This window comes from Rhinoraja longicauda, chromosome 4, assembly GCF_053455715.1.
Source record: "Rhinoraja longicauda isolate Sanriku21f chromosome 4, sRhiLon1.1, whole genome shotgun sequence".
Lineage (NCBI taxonomy): Eukaryota > Metazoa > Chordata > Chondrichthyes > Rajiformes > Arhynchobatidae > Rhinoraja > Rhinoraja longicauda.
This window is the reverse complement of record NC_135956.1, coordinates 8302107-8320270: the sequence shown is the minus strand read 5'-3', so window position 1 is coordinate 8320270 and position 18164 is coordinate 8302107. Positions and strand designations below refer to the sequence as shown.

The window sequence follows — 18164 nt, the reverse complement described above, 5'->3', positions numbered from 1 at the left end:
AATATGGGAAGCATGGATAAGGTGGACAGTTGAAACATTTCTCCCAGGGTGGAAATGTCAACGACTAGAGGGCCTAGACTGTCCGACTAGTGGAAATATCATCTCCACACCCACTCTATTCAGGCCCCTGGTTCTCGATTCCCCTACTCTGGGCAAGTGACTGTGCGTTAGGGTTGCCAACTGTCTCATATTAGCCGGGACATCCCGTATATTGGGCTAAATTGGTTTGTCCTGTATGGGACCGCCCTTGTCTCGTATGAGGCCCAGGGGGCGCTGTAGGCCCAGACACAGTAAGCCGGCGCTCTGTAGGCCCGGGGGCTGCTGTAGGCCCGGACACTGTAGGCCCAGACACTGTAGGCCCGGACACTGTAGGCCCGGACACTGTAGGCTGGGACACTGTAGGGTCGGGACACTGTAGGCCGGGACACTGTAGGCCGGGACACTGTAGGCCGGGACACTGTAGGCCGGGACACTGTAGGCCCGGGGGCCGCTGTAGGCCCAGACAGTGTAGGTCTGGAGGCCTGGGTGCCACCTAACAGACGTTGCATAACGTGTGGAGTACTTGCAGTTGAGCAAACCCCTGCTAGGCCGGAAGTACTCGTCGGACCCAGGCACCGTAATCCTTCCCGGGAAACGGTCCCACACAACATGAGCCGCATTTCCTCGACACCCTTCATCTCCCTCCGAGACGCAGGGAGGCGTGTCCTGTACGGGCTCCTCCTCCACACCCTGCACTTCCTCGCTCTGGTCCACCATTCGTCCGGACACTAAGTGGCGGGGTCGGTGTTGCCTTTCGATCACGAGGGGGCCCCGCGGTGGGGGTCCCTCTACGCAGGGATTCTGCACCTCTCCATCGGGGACCTGGGGTGGAGGGTACTGCACCGAGTCCCCTGCAATCTGGTTCTCTCGCGGTTCACAGACTCGCCGGCCGCCTGCCACTTCTGCAGGCTGGAAGAGTGTGTGTACCACGTGTACATGGAGTGTGTGAGTCTGTGTACATGGAGTGTGTGAGTCCGTGTACCACGTGTACATGGAGTGTGTGAGTCTGTGTACCACGTGTACAAGGAGTGTGTGAGTCTGTGTACCACGTGTACACGGAGTGTGTGAGGTTGCAGCCCCTGATCCAATATCTATAGGGGCTGCTCCTTTGCCTTCTGGCTGCACTTCTCATCCACCACCCTCATCTTTGGACACCCTGTGCGTAGGGGAGAGGGTCGGGATGAAGATGTCCTGGTTGGGTTGCTCCTGGGCCTGGCCAAGCTGGCCATCCGCGAGTCACGGCGCCAGGCGGGAGAGGGCTCTGCCCGAGCCGGCTGCCTGCCCCTTTTCCGGGGTTACATCCATGCCCGGTGGGGTTAGAGAGGGACCACGTGCTGTCCACGGGCACCCTGGGGGATTTCCGGGACCGCTGGGGATTGGATGTATCCTGGATAGGGATTGTAATATAATTGTATAATAGTTTCATTTGGGATATTTGTTTATATTGTATTCTGGTGGTGGTTCTGTTTTGTTTCATTGCATTGTAAATATTGTTTTTAAATAATTGATAAATCCAACAAAAAAAAAATTAATTAAAGAAAACAAAATAAAGAGGTTGCATAGCAACCCGCCTCCAGGCCTGGGCATCCGCCATTGGTGGAACGGGAGCATGTGGCCGCTGGCTGGGTGAGGTCGCCTTTTGTCCCTTATTTGGTAGTGAGAAAGTTGGCAACCCTACTCTGCGTGCGTGTACCCGATCTATTCCTCTCATGATTTTGTACACAAGGTAATGGATGCTTGCTGTTACCAGGGATGATTGGGTTAACATATGATGAGCATTTGATGGCACTGGGCCTGTACTCGCTGAAGTTTAGGATGATGAGGGGGGACCTCGTTGAAACTTGACCTTACTGAATAGTGAAACCTCTGGATAGAGTGGATGTGGAGAAGATGTTCCCACTAGTGGGAGAGTCTAGGTCCAGAGGGCACAGCCTCAGAATTAAAGGATGTTCCTTCAGGAAGGGGATAAGGAGGAATTTCTTCAGTCAGAGGGTGATGAATCTGTAAAATTCTTAGCCACAGAAGCCTGTGGAGGCCGTCAATGGATATTTTGTGAGGCAGAGATAGATAGATTCTTGATTAGTACAGGTGTCAGGGGTTATGGGGAGAAGGCAGGAGAATGGGGTTAGGAGGGAAAGATAGACCAGCCATGATTGAATGGCAGAGTAGACTTGATGGGCCGAATGGCCTAATTCTGCTCCTCTCACCTGTTTTAGCTCTCTCCAGTACATTCGCAAGTAGTATTTTACAGATTACAGATTAGGGGTACTGATTTTGTATGATCTGCCATGATCATATTGAATGGCGGTGCTGGCTCAAAGGGCCAAGTGGCCTACTCCTGCACCTATTTTTTTAAATGTTTCTAAATGGCTACCGCTTGTAATTGAGAAGGCAGTTGGTGCCTCAATGGCATCAGTGGCACTTTGAACAACATCGAGCATATTTAAAGCCTAATTGAGACGCAGTTTATCAATTTTCTTTCTTTTAAAACGATCTATTTTAATCTCTAATCTCAATAGTTCTAGAGTCACAGAGTCATACAGCGTGGAAACAGGCCCTTCGGCCCAACTGGCCCACACTGACCAACATGCTCCATTTACACCAGTCACAAAGGGTGGTAAGTGTATAGAGCGAGCTGCCAGAGGAGGTAGTTGAGGCTGGGACCATCGCAACGTTTAAGGAACAGTTAGACAGGTACATGGATAGGACAGGTTTGGAGGGATACTAGATTGGAGTGGACCCTTTGGATCCAAACCTCTCTCCGGACCCGGCAACCCTCCCCCAACTGACGGGCCCGTGGACCTGTTGCGGAGTCTCCCCCGGGTGAAGGGGGAGAGGAAAGGGAAGAGGGAGCCACTCACCCCGACCCTGGGCGGCCATCGTGGCGGCCAGCGCGAGCCGTGGACCCGTTGGGTGCAAACCTCTCCTGCAACAGCAGCTTGACGGCGACGGCCATCTTCTTTGCCGCCGCGCTGCACCATGGGAGGAAGGTCACGGCACGGCGGGGCATGCTGGGACGGGCGCTGGTCCTCCCGGCAGGGGGGAGCGCATTAATTAAAGTTTATTAAGTTAATTGCTATTTTAAATGTAAGAAGCCTTGATCAACCGAGACCGCAGGTGAATGGTGAGTAGGTTGGGCCTAAAATTATTGCGCTATCGGGTACTGTTTTGGCTGTATGTCGGGAACAAATCTATCCACAGACCCACAAACATACAAGATGAGAGTTTTAGTAATATGTAGATAGATGGGCCAAACATAGGCAGGTGGAACTAGTGTAGATGGAACATGTTGGCCGGTGTGGGCAAGTTGGGCCTGTTTCCACGTTGTATCACTCTCTGACTATAAATATATAAAAATCAATAATACATAAAAATAATAATCAGTAATACTAGACCATAACAGTGCAAAGCCAAGTTGGGCCGAAGGGCCTGTTTCCATGCTGTACGACTCTGTATACAATAATCTATATAAATCTTTTCCCCCCCTCATCTTAAACTTATGTCCTCTGGTTCTCAAGGTTTCTTGGTTCACAAGACAACAAGGTAGTGAATGTAATGGTCGGTCACACTGAGTGAAGGTTTTACAATGCTTCAAAATCAGCTGCTTTCACTCATAGAATGTGGAGCATAGTACAGAGCACACTTGTACTGAACGTATACATACAGAACATAGTACAGAGCATATTTGTACTGAATGTATCCATACGTTCATAGTACAGCACAGGAACAGGCCCTTCGGCCCACAATGTCTGTGCCGAACATGATGCCAAGACCAAATCTTACCTGCCCACACATAATCCATGTCCCTCCATTCTGATACGATATGATACGATACGATGGAACTTTGTTTATCCCAGGAGGGAAATTGATCTGCCAACAGTCATAAAACACAAGATACATGAAACATGAAATCACAGTGACGAGTGGAAAGGATTGGGGACGTGCAATGATTTGGGGGTGGGGTGGGGTGGGGGGGGGAGAGTCAGTCTACCCCACGACAGAAGGGGGAGGAGTTGTACAGTTTGATAGCCACAGGGAAGAAGGATCTCCTGTGGCGTTCTGTGCTGCATCTCGGTGGGACCAGTCTGTTGCTGAAGGTGCTCCTCAGGTTGACCAGTGTGTCATGGAGGGGGTGAGCTGTATTGTCCAGGATGCTCCGCAGTTTGGGGAGCTTCCTCCCCTCCAAGACCACCTTCCATGAACCCAACTCCACCCCCAGGGCGGAGCCAGCCTTCCTGATGAGTTTGTTGATCCTGTGCCTATCCAAAAGCCTGATCCTAGCACACAATCTTCATCGCCCCAGGCAGTGCATTCCAGGCACCCACCACTCTGAGTCAAAAACGTACCTCGTACATCTCCTTTACACCTTGGCCCTCTCACCTTAAACCTGTACCCTCTCGTATTTGATATTTCCAGCCTGGGGAAAAGGTTCTGACTGTCTACCCTATCAATGCCTCTCATAATTTTCTATACTTCTAACAGGTCTCTCCTTAACCTGTGTCGTTCCAGAGAAAGCAATGCAAGTTTGTGCAACTCCACCCTGCAGCTGATACACCCTAATCGTTCTGGTAAACCTAACAGAGACACAAAATGCTGGAGTAACTCAGGCAGCGTCTCTGGAGAGAAGGAATGTGTGACATTTTCGGGTCGAGACCCTTCTTCAGACCGAGAGTCAGGGGAGAGGGAGACATGCAGATTATGTAAGGGTGAAGTGTGAAAACAAGAGATCAAAGGGGACGAAATTCAAGGCAAATGTAGAATAGATCATTGCAAGCAGAAGCTGACAACGAAGCAAACGGAGATAAAATGTAATCAGGAGGACAGTCAGACTGGGTGGAGAACCAGGATGGGGGAGGGATGGAGAGAGAGGGGAAGCAAGGGTTACTGGGTGAGAGAAATCAATATTCATACCGTTGGGGTGTAAGCTGCCCAAGCGAAATGTGAGGTGCTGTTCCTCCAATTTTAGCTGGGCCTCTTGTCTTTGTTTCTACTGGATAAAGTCAGTGCCTGATTTAGAGCGGGTCTTCATTCCTATTCGTAGCAAAGCAGCGAAGGAAAGCTGCTTGAATGAGAATGCCAGATTTAAAAATGAACCGAAGGATGTGTGGTTAAGCTTGTGGTTAAAGCTTGTGTTTAGCTCCTCCTCTCTGCCTTGCCCATGTGATTCTGAGAGAAACGGGAAACCAATGCAGTATAAAAGACCAGTGACAAAGCTGAGGAAGACATTGTGAATCTTAAAGATAGAGAGATCTAACTCTTCTCGAAGGTAAGCTTTGTCAGGTCAGCCACTTGCGAGTGTCGGCTTTGATTTGTATTCCTCTCTAATCTGCTGCACTTTTTATTCCCTTCTGCAGTTAACGCTGTGAGCCTAGCTGTGTGAACGCTGATTTCTCTCATTTACAGTAACCCCTGCATTCCCTCTCTCTCTCTCCTCTCCTCCCCCTTCCCCGTTCTCTGCCCAGTCTGACTGTTCCCCCCCCCCCATTACATTTTATCTCCGTTTGCTTCGTTGTCACCTTCCAGCTAATAATGATCAATGATCTGTCCGCATCCCTGTATCCCCTCGTTATCATCGCTTCCCCAGCCAACAATGGGCTATTGTGGGCTCCACCCTTCCTGAGGTCATCTGTTGCCGGCCCTGCTTTCCTCTGGCCTTTACCTACCTTCGGATCCCTCCTCTCTTAGAAACATAGAAAATAGGTGCAGGAGTAGGCCATTCGGCCCTTCCAGCCAGCACCGCCATTCAATATGATCATGGCTGATCATCCAGAATCAGTAGCCCGTTCCTGCCTTCTCCCCTTATCCCTGGATTCCGTTCGCCCTAAGAGCTTTACCGAACTCTCTCTTGAAATCATCCAGTGAATTGGCCTCCGCTGCCTTCTGTGGCAGAGAATTCCACAGATTCACAACTCTCTGGGTGAAAAAGCTTTTCCTCATCTCAGTCTAAAATGGCCTCCCCCTTATTCTTAAACTGTGACCCCTGGTTCTGGACTCCCCCAACATCAGGAACATTTTTTACAGTATCTAGCCTGTCCAATCCCTAAAGGATTTTATATGTTTCTATAAGATCCCCTGTCATCCTTCTAAATTCCAGTGAAATTCCCACCCCCACCCACTCTATTTTCAGTCTGGAGAAGGGTCCCAACCTGAAACATCACCCCTTCATCCCATAGAATCAAGGGATATGGGGAAAAAGCAGGAACGGGATACTGATTTGAGATGATCAGCCATGATCGTATTGAATGGCGGTGCTGGCTCAAAGGGCCGAATGGCCTACTCCTGCACCTATTTTTCTGTGTTCTCGATGTTTTCCATCCTATTACCCCCAGAGATGCTGCCTTGACCCACTGAGTTTCTCCAGCACTTTGTGTCTATCTGCAGTGGGTTCCAGCTGGTGACAGAGCCATGGGGGACGAGGAGATTGCTGCTCTGGTGGTGGACAATGGATCAGGGATGTGCAAGGCTGGCTTCGCTGGAGATGATGCCCCGAGAGCGGTCTTCCCTTCCATCGTTGGCCGACCGCGACACCAGGTACCGTTTACCCTTTGACTTAGTCATACAGCGTAGAAACAGGCCCTTCTGCCCAACTTGCCCACACCATCATTCAACATGCCCTATATTTTCAGAAAGTCTTTGATAATGTGCCACACGTGAGGCTGCTATTGAAGATGAGAGCCCACGCTATCAAAGGGCAGATACTGGCAAGGATAGCAGGTTGGCTGGGTGGCAGAAGGCAAAGAGTGGCGATAAAGGGGGCTTTTTCTAGTTGGCTGCCAGTGACTAGCGGAGTTCCGCAGGGCTCGTTCAGGGGCTCGTTGTATATTAATGATTTGGACGAGGGGACTGAAAGCTTTGTGGCAAAGTTTGCAGATGATATGAAAATAGATGGAGGGGCAGGTAGTGCAGAGAAAGCAGAGACTCTGCAGAAGGACTTGGACAGGTTGGGAGAGTGGGCCGAGAAATGTCAGATGCAATATAATGTAGCAAAGTGTGGAGTCATGCATTTTGGTAGTGTAGGAATAAAGGCGTAGACTATTTTCTAACTGGGGTGAGAATCAGAAATCGGATATGCAAAGGGACTTGGGAGTGCTGGTGCAGGATTCCCAAAAATGAATCTGCAAGTCGAATCGGTAGTAAAGAAAGCAAACACAATGCTAGCATTTATTTCAAGAGGGTTAGTAACAAAAACAGGGATGTAATGTTGAGGCTCTATAAGGTGCTGGTCAGGCCGCATGTGGAATATTGTGAACAATTTTGAGCACCATATCTGAGGAAGGATGTGCTGGCTCTGGAGAGGGTCCAGAGGAGGTTTACAAGATTGATCCCAGGAATGAGTGGGTTAACGTATGATGAGCGTTTGTCAGCACTGGGCCTGTACTCGCTGGAGTTTGGAAGGATGAGGGATGACCTCATTGAAACGTACAGAATAGTGAAAGGTTTGGATAGAGTGGATGTGGAGAGGATGTTTCCACTAATGGGAGAGTCTAGGACTAGAGGTCACAGCCTCAGAATTAAAGGACGTTCATTTAGGAAGAAGACAAGGAGAAATTTCTTTAATCAGAGGGTGGTGCATCTGTGGAATTCTTCCACTGAAGGCTGTAGAGGCCAAGCCAGTGGATATTTTTAAAGCAGATAGATTCTTGATTAGTACAGGTGTCAGAGGATATGGGGAAAAGGCAGGAGAATGGGGTTAGGAGGGAGAGATAGATCAGCCATGAATGAATGGCAGAGTAGACTTGATGGGCCAGATGGCCTAATTCTATTCCTTATGGCCTTATGATCTACAGTAGTCCCACCTGCCTGCATTTGACCCATATCCCTCTAAACCTATCCTATCCATGTATCTATCCAAATGTTTCTTAAACGGTGCGATAGTACCTGCCTCTACTACTTTCTCTGGCAGCTCATAAGTACATGTTCATAAGTGAGAGGAGCAGAATTAGGCCATTCGGCCCATCAAGTCCACTCCGCCATTCAATCATGGCTGATCTACCTTTCCCTCCTAACCCTATTCTTCCCATAACCCTTGACACCTCATTCCATTCACCCACCACCCATTGTGTAACAATGTCATGCTTAGATAACCATTAAATCTTTCCCCCCACCCCCTCCTCACCTTAAACCTATGTATAATTTAGTTTATAGTCACGTGTACCGAGGTACAGTGAAAAGATTTTGTGCGCTATCCAGTCAGCAGAAAGATAACACATGGTTACAATCAAGCCATTTACAGTGTGTAGAGAGATTTAAGAGTGTGGAGCGATTGTAATGTGTGATGGTAGATCTGCTTCTGTGGCTAGCACACAAATAGTCGCCTGGGTTGGGCGCCATCTTGGACTCTGGGCTAGAAACTCTGTGCATTTGCCCCAGCTATTGGTCTCATCTTTTTGTACACCTCTTTTAAATAAAAGCACACCATTTCCAAGAGGCAGTGAGGTGTCAACAGGGACTGTGGATGTTGGAATCTTGAATCAGGAATCAAAATGCTGGAGGAAGTTGAGTAGATCACGCACCATCTGTAGAGGGAAGTGGATTCAAGGAGAGATAGCTGAATGGGTAGCAAATTGGCTCCATGGAAGGAAGCAGAGGGTGATGGTGGAAGGTTGCTTCTCAGACTGGATGCCTGTGACTAGTGGTGTGCCTTAGGGTTCGGTGCTGGGCCCGTTACTGTTTGTCATCTACATCAATGATTTGGATGAGAACATGCAGGGCAAGATTAGCAAGTTTGCTGATGATACAAAAGTGGGTGGTTTTGCAGATAGTGAAGATGGTTGTGAACGATTGCAGCAGGATCTGGACCGATTGGCCAGGTGTGCTGAGGAATGGTTGATGGAATTTAAGACAGAGAAGTGTGAGGTGTTGCAGTTTGGGACGTTGAACAAGGGCAGGACCTACACAGTAAATGGTAGGACTCTGGGTAGTGTTGTAGAGCAGAGGGATCTCGGAGTATAGGTGCATGGTTCCTTGAAGGTCGGTTTGCGGGTAGATAAGGTGGTCAAAAAGGCTTTTGGCATTTTGGCCTCCATCAGTCAAAGTATTGAGTATAGAAGTTGGGAGGTCATGTTACAGTTGTATAAGACGTTGGTGAGACCGCATTTCGAATGTTGTGTTCAGTTCTGGGCGCCATCTTACAGGATATTGTCAAGCTTGAAAGGGTTCAGTGAAGATTTACGAAGATGTTGCCAGGACTAGAGGGTATGAGCTGTAGGGAGAGCTAAAGGCTGGGTCTCTATTCCTTGAAGCGCAGGAGGATGAGGGGTGATCCTATAGAGGTGAATAAAATCATGAGAGGAATAGATCGGGTAGATGCACAGAATCTCTTGCCCAGAGTAGGGGAATTGAGGACCAGAAGACACAGGTTCTCGGTGAAGTGGAAAAGATTTAATAGATTTAATAGTAATCTGAGGGGTAACTTTTTCACACACAATCTGAGGGGTAACTTTTTCACACAAAGGGTGGTGGGTGTATGGAACGAGCTGCCAGAGGAGGTAGTTGAGGCAGGGACTATCCCAGTGTTTAAGAAACAGTTAGACAGGTACATGGATAGGACAGGTTTGGAGGAATATGGACCAAGCGCAGGCAAGTGGGACTAGGGTAGCTGGGACATTGTTGGCCGGTGTGGGCAAGTTGGGCCGAAGGGCCTGTTTCCACACTGTATCACTCTATGACTCTATGGGCAGGTGACATTTCAGATACAAGGTAATAATAATAATTATTATTATATATTCCTTTATTCGTCCCACACCGGGGGAATTTACAGTGTTGCAGCAGCAAAGTGGATAACAAGAGAGCAAGAGATCATTCATTATAAATAAAAGATACATAAATTGTCATCAGTTTTCTGTGTGTTCTTAGCTGTTATTGTTGACTCGTCTGCTGGGAGCAGTGCTGGTTGTGCAGTCTCACAGCAGCGAGAAGGAAGGACCTCCTATATCTCTCCTTCACGCACTTGGGGTGAAGGAGTCTGTCACTGAAGGAGCTACTCAGTGCAGTGGCAGTGTCCTGCATGGGGTGGGAGTCGTTCAGCAGCGATGTTGGTTTTGCCATCATCCTCCTCTCTCCCACCACCTGCACTGAGTCGAGGGGGTAACCCAGGACAGAGCTGGCCTTCCTGACCAGCTTGTCGAGTCTCTTCCCTTCCGCCGCTGAGATGCTGCTGCTCCAGCAGACCACTCCATAGAAAATGGCCGATGCAACCACCATGTTGTAGAAGGACCTTAGGAGTGCCCCCTGCACTCCAAAGAACCCGAGTCTCCTTAGCAGATAAAGTCTGCTCTGGCCCTTTCTGTATAGCGCATCGGTGTTTTCAGTCCAGTCCAGTTTATTGTTGAGGTAGACACCCTGGTACTTATAAGAGTCCACCCTCTCGATGTCCATTCCCTGGATGTTCACCGGTGTCGGGGGGACCTGGCTGTGCCTGCGGAAATCCACCACCATCTCCCTGGTTTCCCCCGCGTTGATCCAGAGGCAGTTCCGCTGGCACCAGTCCACAAACTCCTTGATCAGTTCTCTGTACGCCCTGTCCTCGTCGCCCGTGATGAGGCCGACGATGGCAGAGTCGTCAGAGAACAACTGTAGATAGGAGTCTGCAGAGCTGTGCCTGAGTCCGCAGTGTACAGGGTGAACAAGAATGGAGCTAGCACTGTTCCCTGCGGAACCCCAGTGCTGCAGACCACCCTGTCCGAGACCAGGCCATTTGTCCTCACATACTGTGGTCGGTTGGTGAGGTAGTCCGGAATCCAGGATGTGAGTTGGTGATCCATTCCTGTGCGCTCCAGCTTGCCCCCCAGAAGCCCCTGCTGGATGGTGTTGAATGCACTGGAGAAATCAAAGGACATGATTCTCACAGTGCTATCCGGCCTCTCCAGGTGTGAAAGAGCTCAGGTGCTGGAGTAACTCACCAGAACAGTGGGACTAGTGTCCATGGATTTATGAGCTCTTTTATTTTCAAATGGCCCATATTAAGTATAGGGTATAAATTGCAGAGATTTTCTCTCCCCTCACTGAAAAACCTGTTCAACAGAAGATGTGAACGTAAATTAGATTGCAAGATTGGATTAGGTTGGGTTGCTAGGCAACTGATCACTGAATTGGTGTTCTCTGCAATTAACATCTCATTTCTGGGCCAATGTTCCTTAAATGCAAGCTCTTACAGTGAAGGTAGAGGAATCTGATCTTTAATTTAAAATTATGTAGCTTCTGACCTGAAGCTTGTAAATATGGAGTGGGCATTGATGGTAGTTGTTTCCTTTGTGGCAAATTACCACAGATAATAACAAATGTTCCCTAACTGGGTTTTCCCAGTGAGTGAATGGATGAATGAATGAATACTTTATCGAAACGTATAAGATTATTAAGGGGTTGGACACATTAGAGGCAGGAAACATGTACCCAATGTTGGGGGAGTCCAGAACCAGGGGCCACAGTTTAAGAATAAGGGGTAGGCCATTTAGAACTGAGATGAGGAAAAACTTTTTCAGTCAGAGAGTTGTGAATCTGTGGAATTCACTGCCTCAGAAGGCAGTGGAGGCCAATTCTCTGAATGCATTCAAGAGAGAGCTAGATAGAGCTCTTAAGGATAGCGGAGTCAGGGGGTATGGGGAGAAGGCAGGAACGGGGTACTGATTGAGAATGATCAGCCATGATCACATTGAATGGTGGTGCGTACAGGCTCGAAGGGCCGAATGGCCTCCTCCTGCACCTATTGTCTGTTGTGACAAGTCATGGTGCAATTCTTTGTTTTGCGTGCCCAGGGTATACAAAGAGTCGCCACATAAAGGGCGGGGACAAAGTTGCAGAGTATCCAGGTCCTCCTTTGTTCTCCCCCACTCCCCCTCCCGGTGGTCCGCCCACGCCGGTTCCCCTTTGTTCTCCCCCACTCCCCCTCCCGGTGGTCCGCCCACGCCGGTTCCCCTTTGTTCTCCCCCACTCCCCCTCCCGGTGGTCCGCCCACGCCGGTTCCCCTTTGTTCTCCCCTCATGGCGATCCCCCCACGGCGGGACTCATTTTGTCGAGCTATAAATCTCGCAGAGGGGTCTTGGCGTCCAAGACTACAGCTCCCTGAAAGTGGCAACACAAGTAGATAGAGCAGTAAAGAAGGCATATGGTATGCTTAGTATTAGTTCCATTTTTTGTTTGTTTTAGGGATACAGCGCGGAAACAGGCCCTTCGGCCCACCGAGTCCGCACCGACCAGTGATCCCCGCACACTAACACCACCCTACACACACTAGGGACGATTTACACATACACCAAGCCAATTAACCTACAAACCTGCACGTCTTTGGAGTGTAAGAGCACCTGGAGAAAACCCACGCAGGCCACGGGGAGAATGTGCAAATTTCGTACAGACAGCACCCGTAGTTGGGATCGAACCTGGGTCTCTGGCGGTGGTTAGCGCTGTAAGGCAGCAACTCTACCGCTGTTACCGCTCAGATTCCTGTTAGATCTTTGAAGGGGTCTACCCAATCCCACATAGGGACCTTAACCCTATGTCCTCTGGTCCTCGATTCACCTACTCTGGGCAAGAGACTCTGGGCGTCTACCCAATCTATAGAAACATAGAAAACATGGAAAAATAGGTGCAGGAGTAGCCCATTCGGCCCTTCGAGCCAGCACCGCCATACAATATGATCATGGCTGATCATCTAAAATCAGTACCCTATTCCTGCTTTTTCCCCAAATTCCTTGATTCCTTTAGCCCCAAGAGCTAAATCTAACTCTCTCTTGAAAACATCCAGTGAATTGGCCTCCACTGCCTTCTGTAGCAGCGAATTCCACAGATTCACAACTCTCTAGCTGAAAAAGTTTTTCCTCATCTCAGTCCACCTATTCCTCTCATGATTTTATACACCTCCATAAAATCACCCCTCATCCTCCTGCACTCCAAGGAATAGAGTCCCAGCCTACTCAACTCCCTAGAGCTCAGACCCTCTAGTCTAGTTTATACCACGAGTTCTCATTCTACTTTAAACCTATTGACTGCACAGAATTCCCCCATATACTTGGGTTATAAATTTCACTCCTTGTCTGCAAATGAATAGACTAATTTACCCTGCTCACCGATATAGTGCTTTCCAAGTGCTGTTACCTTGTCTGGATAGGTTCCGGTTTATTACTGTCTCGTGTACTGAGGTACAGTGAAAAGCTTTGCTTAGCCTGCCACCATATCATATAATACCATACATAAACACAATCAAGTCAAACTCAAGTACAATAGGTAGAGCAATGGGGAAGATACAGAATGCAGAATATAGTTCCCAGCATTGTAGTGCACCAGTTCCAGGGACAAAGTCCAATGTTCACAATGGGGTAGAGGTGAATAAGACAGTACCCTGGTTTATGAATTGAACAGTACCTAGCTTATGAATGGTCAGGACATTAGTTTATAAACCAGACATTACTCTAGTTTATGAATCGGACAGTACTCTAGCATATAAATTGGACAGTACCCTGACTTTAGCTTTAGTTTAGTTTCGAGATGCAACGCGGAAACGATCCCAGCGGCCCACCAAGTCCGCGCCGACCAGCGATCCTCTCGCACTAACTCTATCCCACACACACACTAGGGACAATGTACATTTACACCAAGCCAATTGGCCTACCAACCTGTACGTCTTTGGAGTGCAGGAGGAAACTAAAGATCTCAGAGAAAACCCACGCAGGTCACGGGGAGAATGTACAAACCCGGTTCAGACGGCGCCCGTAGTCGGGATCGAACACGGGTCTCCAGCGCCGCAAGCGCTGCTCTATCGCTGCACCACCTTGCCGCCCAGTAATCTTGTGTGATCTTTCCATTTTAGTCAGGGGGTGGTGAATCTGTGGAATTCTTTGCCACAGAAGGCTGTGGAGGCCAAGCCAGTGGATATTTTTAAGGCGGAGATAGTTAGTTCTTCATCCCTTCGAGCCAGCACCGCCATTCAATGTGATCATGGCTGATTATCTAAAATCAGTACCCTATTCCTGCTTTTTCCCCAAATCCCTTGATTCCCTTAGCCCTAAGAGCTAAGAGATTCTTGATTAGTGCGGGTGTCAGGGGTTATGGGGAGAAGGCAGGAGAATGGGGTTAAGGGGGTAGAGATAGATCATCCATGATTGAATGGTGGAGTAGACCTGATGGGCCGAGTGGCCTAATTCTGCCCCTATTCCTTATGACCTAATGACGGTGGAGCTGGATCATGCTGACTAGCTTTGTTCCTCATTGCAGGGCGTGATGGTGGGAATGGGTCAGAAGGATAGCTATGTGGGTGACGAGGCCCAGAGCAAGAGAGGAATACTGACCTTGAAGTATCCCATCGAACACGGGATCGTGACCAACTGGGATGACATGGAGAAGATTTGGCACCACACCTTCTACAACGAGCTGCGGGTGGCACCCGAGGAGCACCCAGTCCTCCTGACCGAGGCTCCCCTCAACCCCAAGGCCAACAGGGAGAAGATGACCCAGATCATGTTCGAGACGTTCAACACCCCGGCCATGTACGTGTCCATCCAGGCCGTGCTGTCCCTGTACGCCTCTGGCCGCACCACGGGCATCGTTCTGGACTCGGGCGACGGGGTGTCGCACACGGTGCCCATCTACGAGGGCTACGCCTTGCCCCACGCCATCCTGCGGCTGGACCTGGCGGGACGGGACCTGACGGACTACCTGACCAAGGTGATGACGGAGCGCGGCTATTCCTTCACCACCACGGCCGAGCGGGAGATCGTGCGGGACGTCAAGGAGAAGCTGTGCTACGTGGCGCTGGACTTTGAGGCCGAGATGACCCTGGCCGCCTCCTCGTCCACCCTGGAGAAGAGCTACGAGCTGCCGGACGGGCAGGTCATCACCATCGGCAACGAGCGCTTCCGCTGCCCCGAGGCCCTCTTCCAGCCCTCCTTCCTGGGCATGGAGACCACGGGCATCCACGAGACCACCTACAACAGCATCATGAAGTGCGACATCGACATCAGGCGGGACCTGTACGCCAACACTGTCCTCTCCGGCGGCTCCACCATGTACCCGGGCATCGCTGACCGCATGCAGAGGGAGATCACCGCCCTGGTGCCCACCACCATGAAGATCAAGATCATCGCCCCTCCTGAGAGGAAGTACTCCGTGTGGATCGGCGGCTCCATCTTGGCCTCCCTCTCCACCTTTCAGCAAATGTGGATTACCAAGCAGGAGTACGATGAATCTGGCCCCTCCATCGTTCACCGCAAGTGCTTCTGAGGGTCGCTCCACCCAATGCAGGAGCCCAGGCTGTGTCCACATGGAAAACTATCCTCATAGAGTGACACAGGCTGGAAACAGGCCCTTCGGCCCAACTTGCCCACACCAACCAACATGCATCTACACTAGTCCCACCTGCCTGCATTTGGCCCATAATCCCTCTAAACCTTTCCCATCCATATTCCAGTCCAAATGTCTTATAAACGTTGTTATGATATCTAAAATGTTACTGTACCTATTGTATGGAATTTTCGTGTTTAAGTCCTAGGAGCAGAATTAGGCCATTCGGCCCTTCGAGTCTATTCCGCCATTCAATCATCGCTGATCTATCTTACACTCTCAACCCCATTCTCCTGCTTTCTCCCCATAACCTTTGACACCCGTACAAAAAAGAATCTATCTATCTCTGCTTTAAAAATGGACTCTGACCTCCACCGCCGTCTGTGGCAATGAATGCCACAGATTCACCACCCTCTGACTAAAGAAATTCCTCCTCATCACCTTTCTAAAGGAACGTCCTTTTATTCTGAGGCTGTGACCTCTAGTCCTAGACTCTCCCACTAGTGGAAACATCCTCTCCACATCCACTCTATCCAGGCCTTTCGCTATTCGGTAAGTTTCAATGAGGTCCCCCCTCATCTTTCTAAAATCCAGCGAGTACAGGCCCAGTGCCAACAAATGCTCATCGTATATTAACCCACTTATTCCTGGGATCATTCTCGTAAACATCCTCTGGTGGAAACATCAAGTTGGGGGAAGACTTCATGCAAGTATATAAAATTATGGGAGGTGTAGATCGGGTGGACAGTCCGAACCTTCTTCACTGGGTGGAAATGTCAAAGGCCAGCAATTTTTATCTTGCACTGTCTTTGCCATTTGTTTGGTCATTTGCAGTCCAAGACTGTAACACCAAATCCCTCGTACCAAGCACAATAACAACTCTTTGCTCGCTTTTCACCCTTCGTCAACTCTCATTTAAGATAGACACAAATGCCAGGGTAACTCAGCGGGACAGGCATAGAAACATAGAAACATAGAAAATAGGTGCAGGAGTAGGCCATTCGGCCCTTCGAGCCTGTACGCACCGCCATTCAATATGATCATGGCTGATCATTCAGCTCAGTAGCCTGTACCTGCCTTCTCTCCATACCCCCTGATCCCTTTAGCCACAAGGGCCACATCTAACTCCCTCTTAGGAATGGGTGATGTTTTGGATTGAGACCCTTCTTCTGACCTTCTCTCCAGAGATGCTGCCTTGGAGTAACTCTCCAGCATTTTGTGTCAATCTTCAGACTAAACCAGCACCTGCAGTTCCTTCCTCCACATTCCATCAACTCTCACATGTTTGAGAGCTCTTTGGTTTAGGATCTACTACCTAACATAATGCAGTTTTCTCTTGCTTTGAAAATGTGAAGAAACTACAATGGGTTGCTTGAGATTGTCCATTGGGAATGCCCATGTTCTTCCGACATAAACGGTGGCACGGTGGCGCAGCTGTGAGCTGCGTGGGTTTTCCCAACGTTTGCTCCCACACTCCAAAGGCGTACAGGTTTCTAGGTCAATTGGCTTCGGTAAAAACTGTAAATTTGGCCCCAGCGTGTACGATCGCTATTTGGCACGGAATCAGTGGGCCAAAGGGCATGTTTCAACGCTGTATCTCTAAACTAAAGTAGTCTAAAAAGGCCTATTTGCTTATCCCCCACGCGGTATCTCTAAAGTCTTAAGTAAAGTCTAATAAACCTATTGCAGACTGGTTAATCTCGTTTTCAGAACAGTTTTGCAACAAACTTCAAGTTTGTTGTTGAAATGGTGTATGTTGTTGGATTCTGTACGGAGAAGTACTTCCCAAGTTGCATTGGGGAATGAGATCAGTCCATGCCAATCGCCGTTGTCTGTCACAGTAATAAACAATTCTCAATTTAGTTCCCTATCAGGTACCATAATCGCTCTTTTCATTCAAATGGATAGATTCTAAAAACGATGACACAACAATGACACAACAGAGCTTCTGCCTTCACAGCGCCAGAGATCCGGGTTCGATCCCCACTATGGGTGCTTGTCTGAATGGAGTTTGTACATTCTCCCCGTGACCTGCGTGGGTTTTCTCCAAGACCTTCGGTTTCCACCCACGCTCCGAAGACGTACAGGTTTGTAGGTTGACGCAAAATGCTGGAGTAACTCAGCGGGACAGGCAGCATCTCTGGATAAAAGGAATGGGTGACGTTTCGGGTCGAGACCCTGCCTCAGACACGACCTGAAATGTCACCTATTTCTACTATCCGGAGATACTGCCTGTCCCGCTGAGTTGCTCCAGCATTCTGTGTCTATCTTTGGTGTAAACCAGCATCTGCAGTTCCTTCCTACAGGTTTGTTGGTTAATTGGCTTGGTATAAACAACAAAAAATTGTCCCTAGTGTTTGTAGGATAGTGTTAATGTGCGGGGATCGCTGGTCGGTGCGGACTCGATGGGCCGAGTATCACTAAACTAAACTAAACTAAAGTTCAGTTTGTCCTCCCTCAATCCGCATGCATTAGGTTCTACCGCATCCCCTCTTCAGCAATCGACAGGGGAATCTGTTCTACACCAACTAGTTATTGATAATTGTGGTCAATTGTACATAGTTCTCCAGTTGAATATTGTACAAGTGTTGCTCTTTAATGTTGGCATTTCCTTCACCTCTTCCAAACGTCACGTAATTTGTGCTTTTGTGAACTAATATTCTTATTAGATGCCCAAATCTGAAGGGTTGTCCAAATTAAATATGTAATAGGTGTCAACTGAACATGGAACTGTAAATAAAAGAATAAAGAAACCATGAATCACAATGGTCCATTTTATTTCCAATATCGCCAAAGCACTATTTTAAGGGCGGCACGGTGGCGCAGCGGTAGAGTTGCTGCCTTACAGCGCTTGC

The 18164-nt window shown here is 49.0% G+C and overlaps 2 protein-coding genes across 2 annotated transcripts in view; one reads left to right on the top strand and one right to left on the bottom strand.

Moving 5' to 3' along the window:
• LOC144592558 (cathelicidin-related antimicrobial peptide Bf-CRAMP-like) overlaps positions 1 to 5162 on the bottom strand; it is a 31723-nt gene extending 26561 nt beyond the window's left edge. Inside the window, exons 1-2 of the mRNA XM_078397143.1 lie at positions 4951 to 5162; positions 3823 to 3909 (exon numbers count right to left, since the gene is read on the bottom strand). The gene's annotated coding sequence lies outside the window, so the exon portion shown is untranslated. The remainder of the gene's footprint in view (positions 1 to 3822; positions 3910 to 4950) is intronic.
• LOC144592557 (actin, cytoplasmic A3a-like) lies at positions 4950 to 18069 on the top strand. The gene is made up of 3 exons (XM_078397142.1): positions 4950 to 5305; positions 6421 to 6570; positions 14245 to 18069. Exons 2-3 carry the CDS (start codon positions 6445 to 6447, stop codon positions 15247 to 15249), a joined length of 1131 nt encoding a protein of 376 aa, XP_078253268.1. The 5' UTR covers positions 4950 to 5305; positions 6421 to 6444; the 3' UTR covers positions 15250 to 18069.
• The last annotated feature ends 95 nt before the right edge of the window (positions 18070 to 18164 follow it).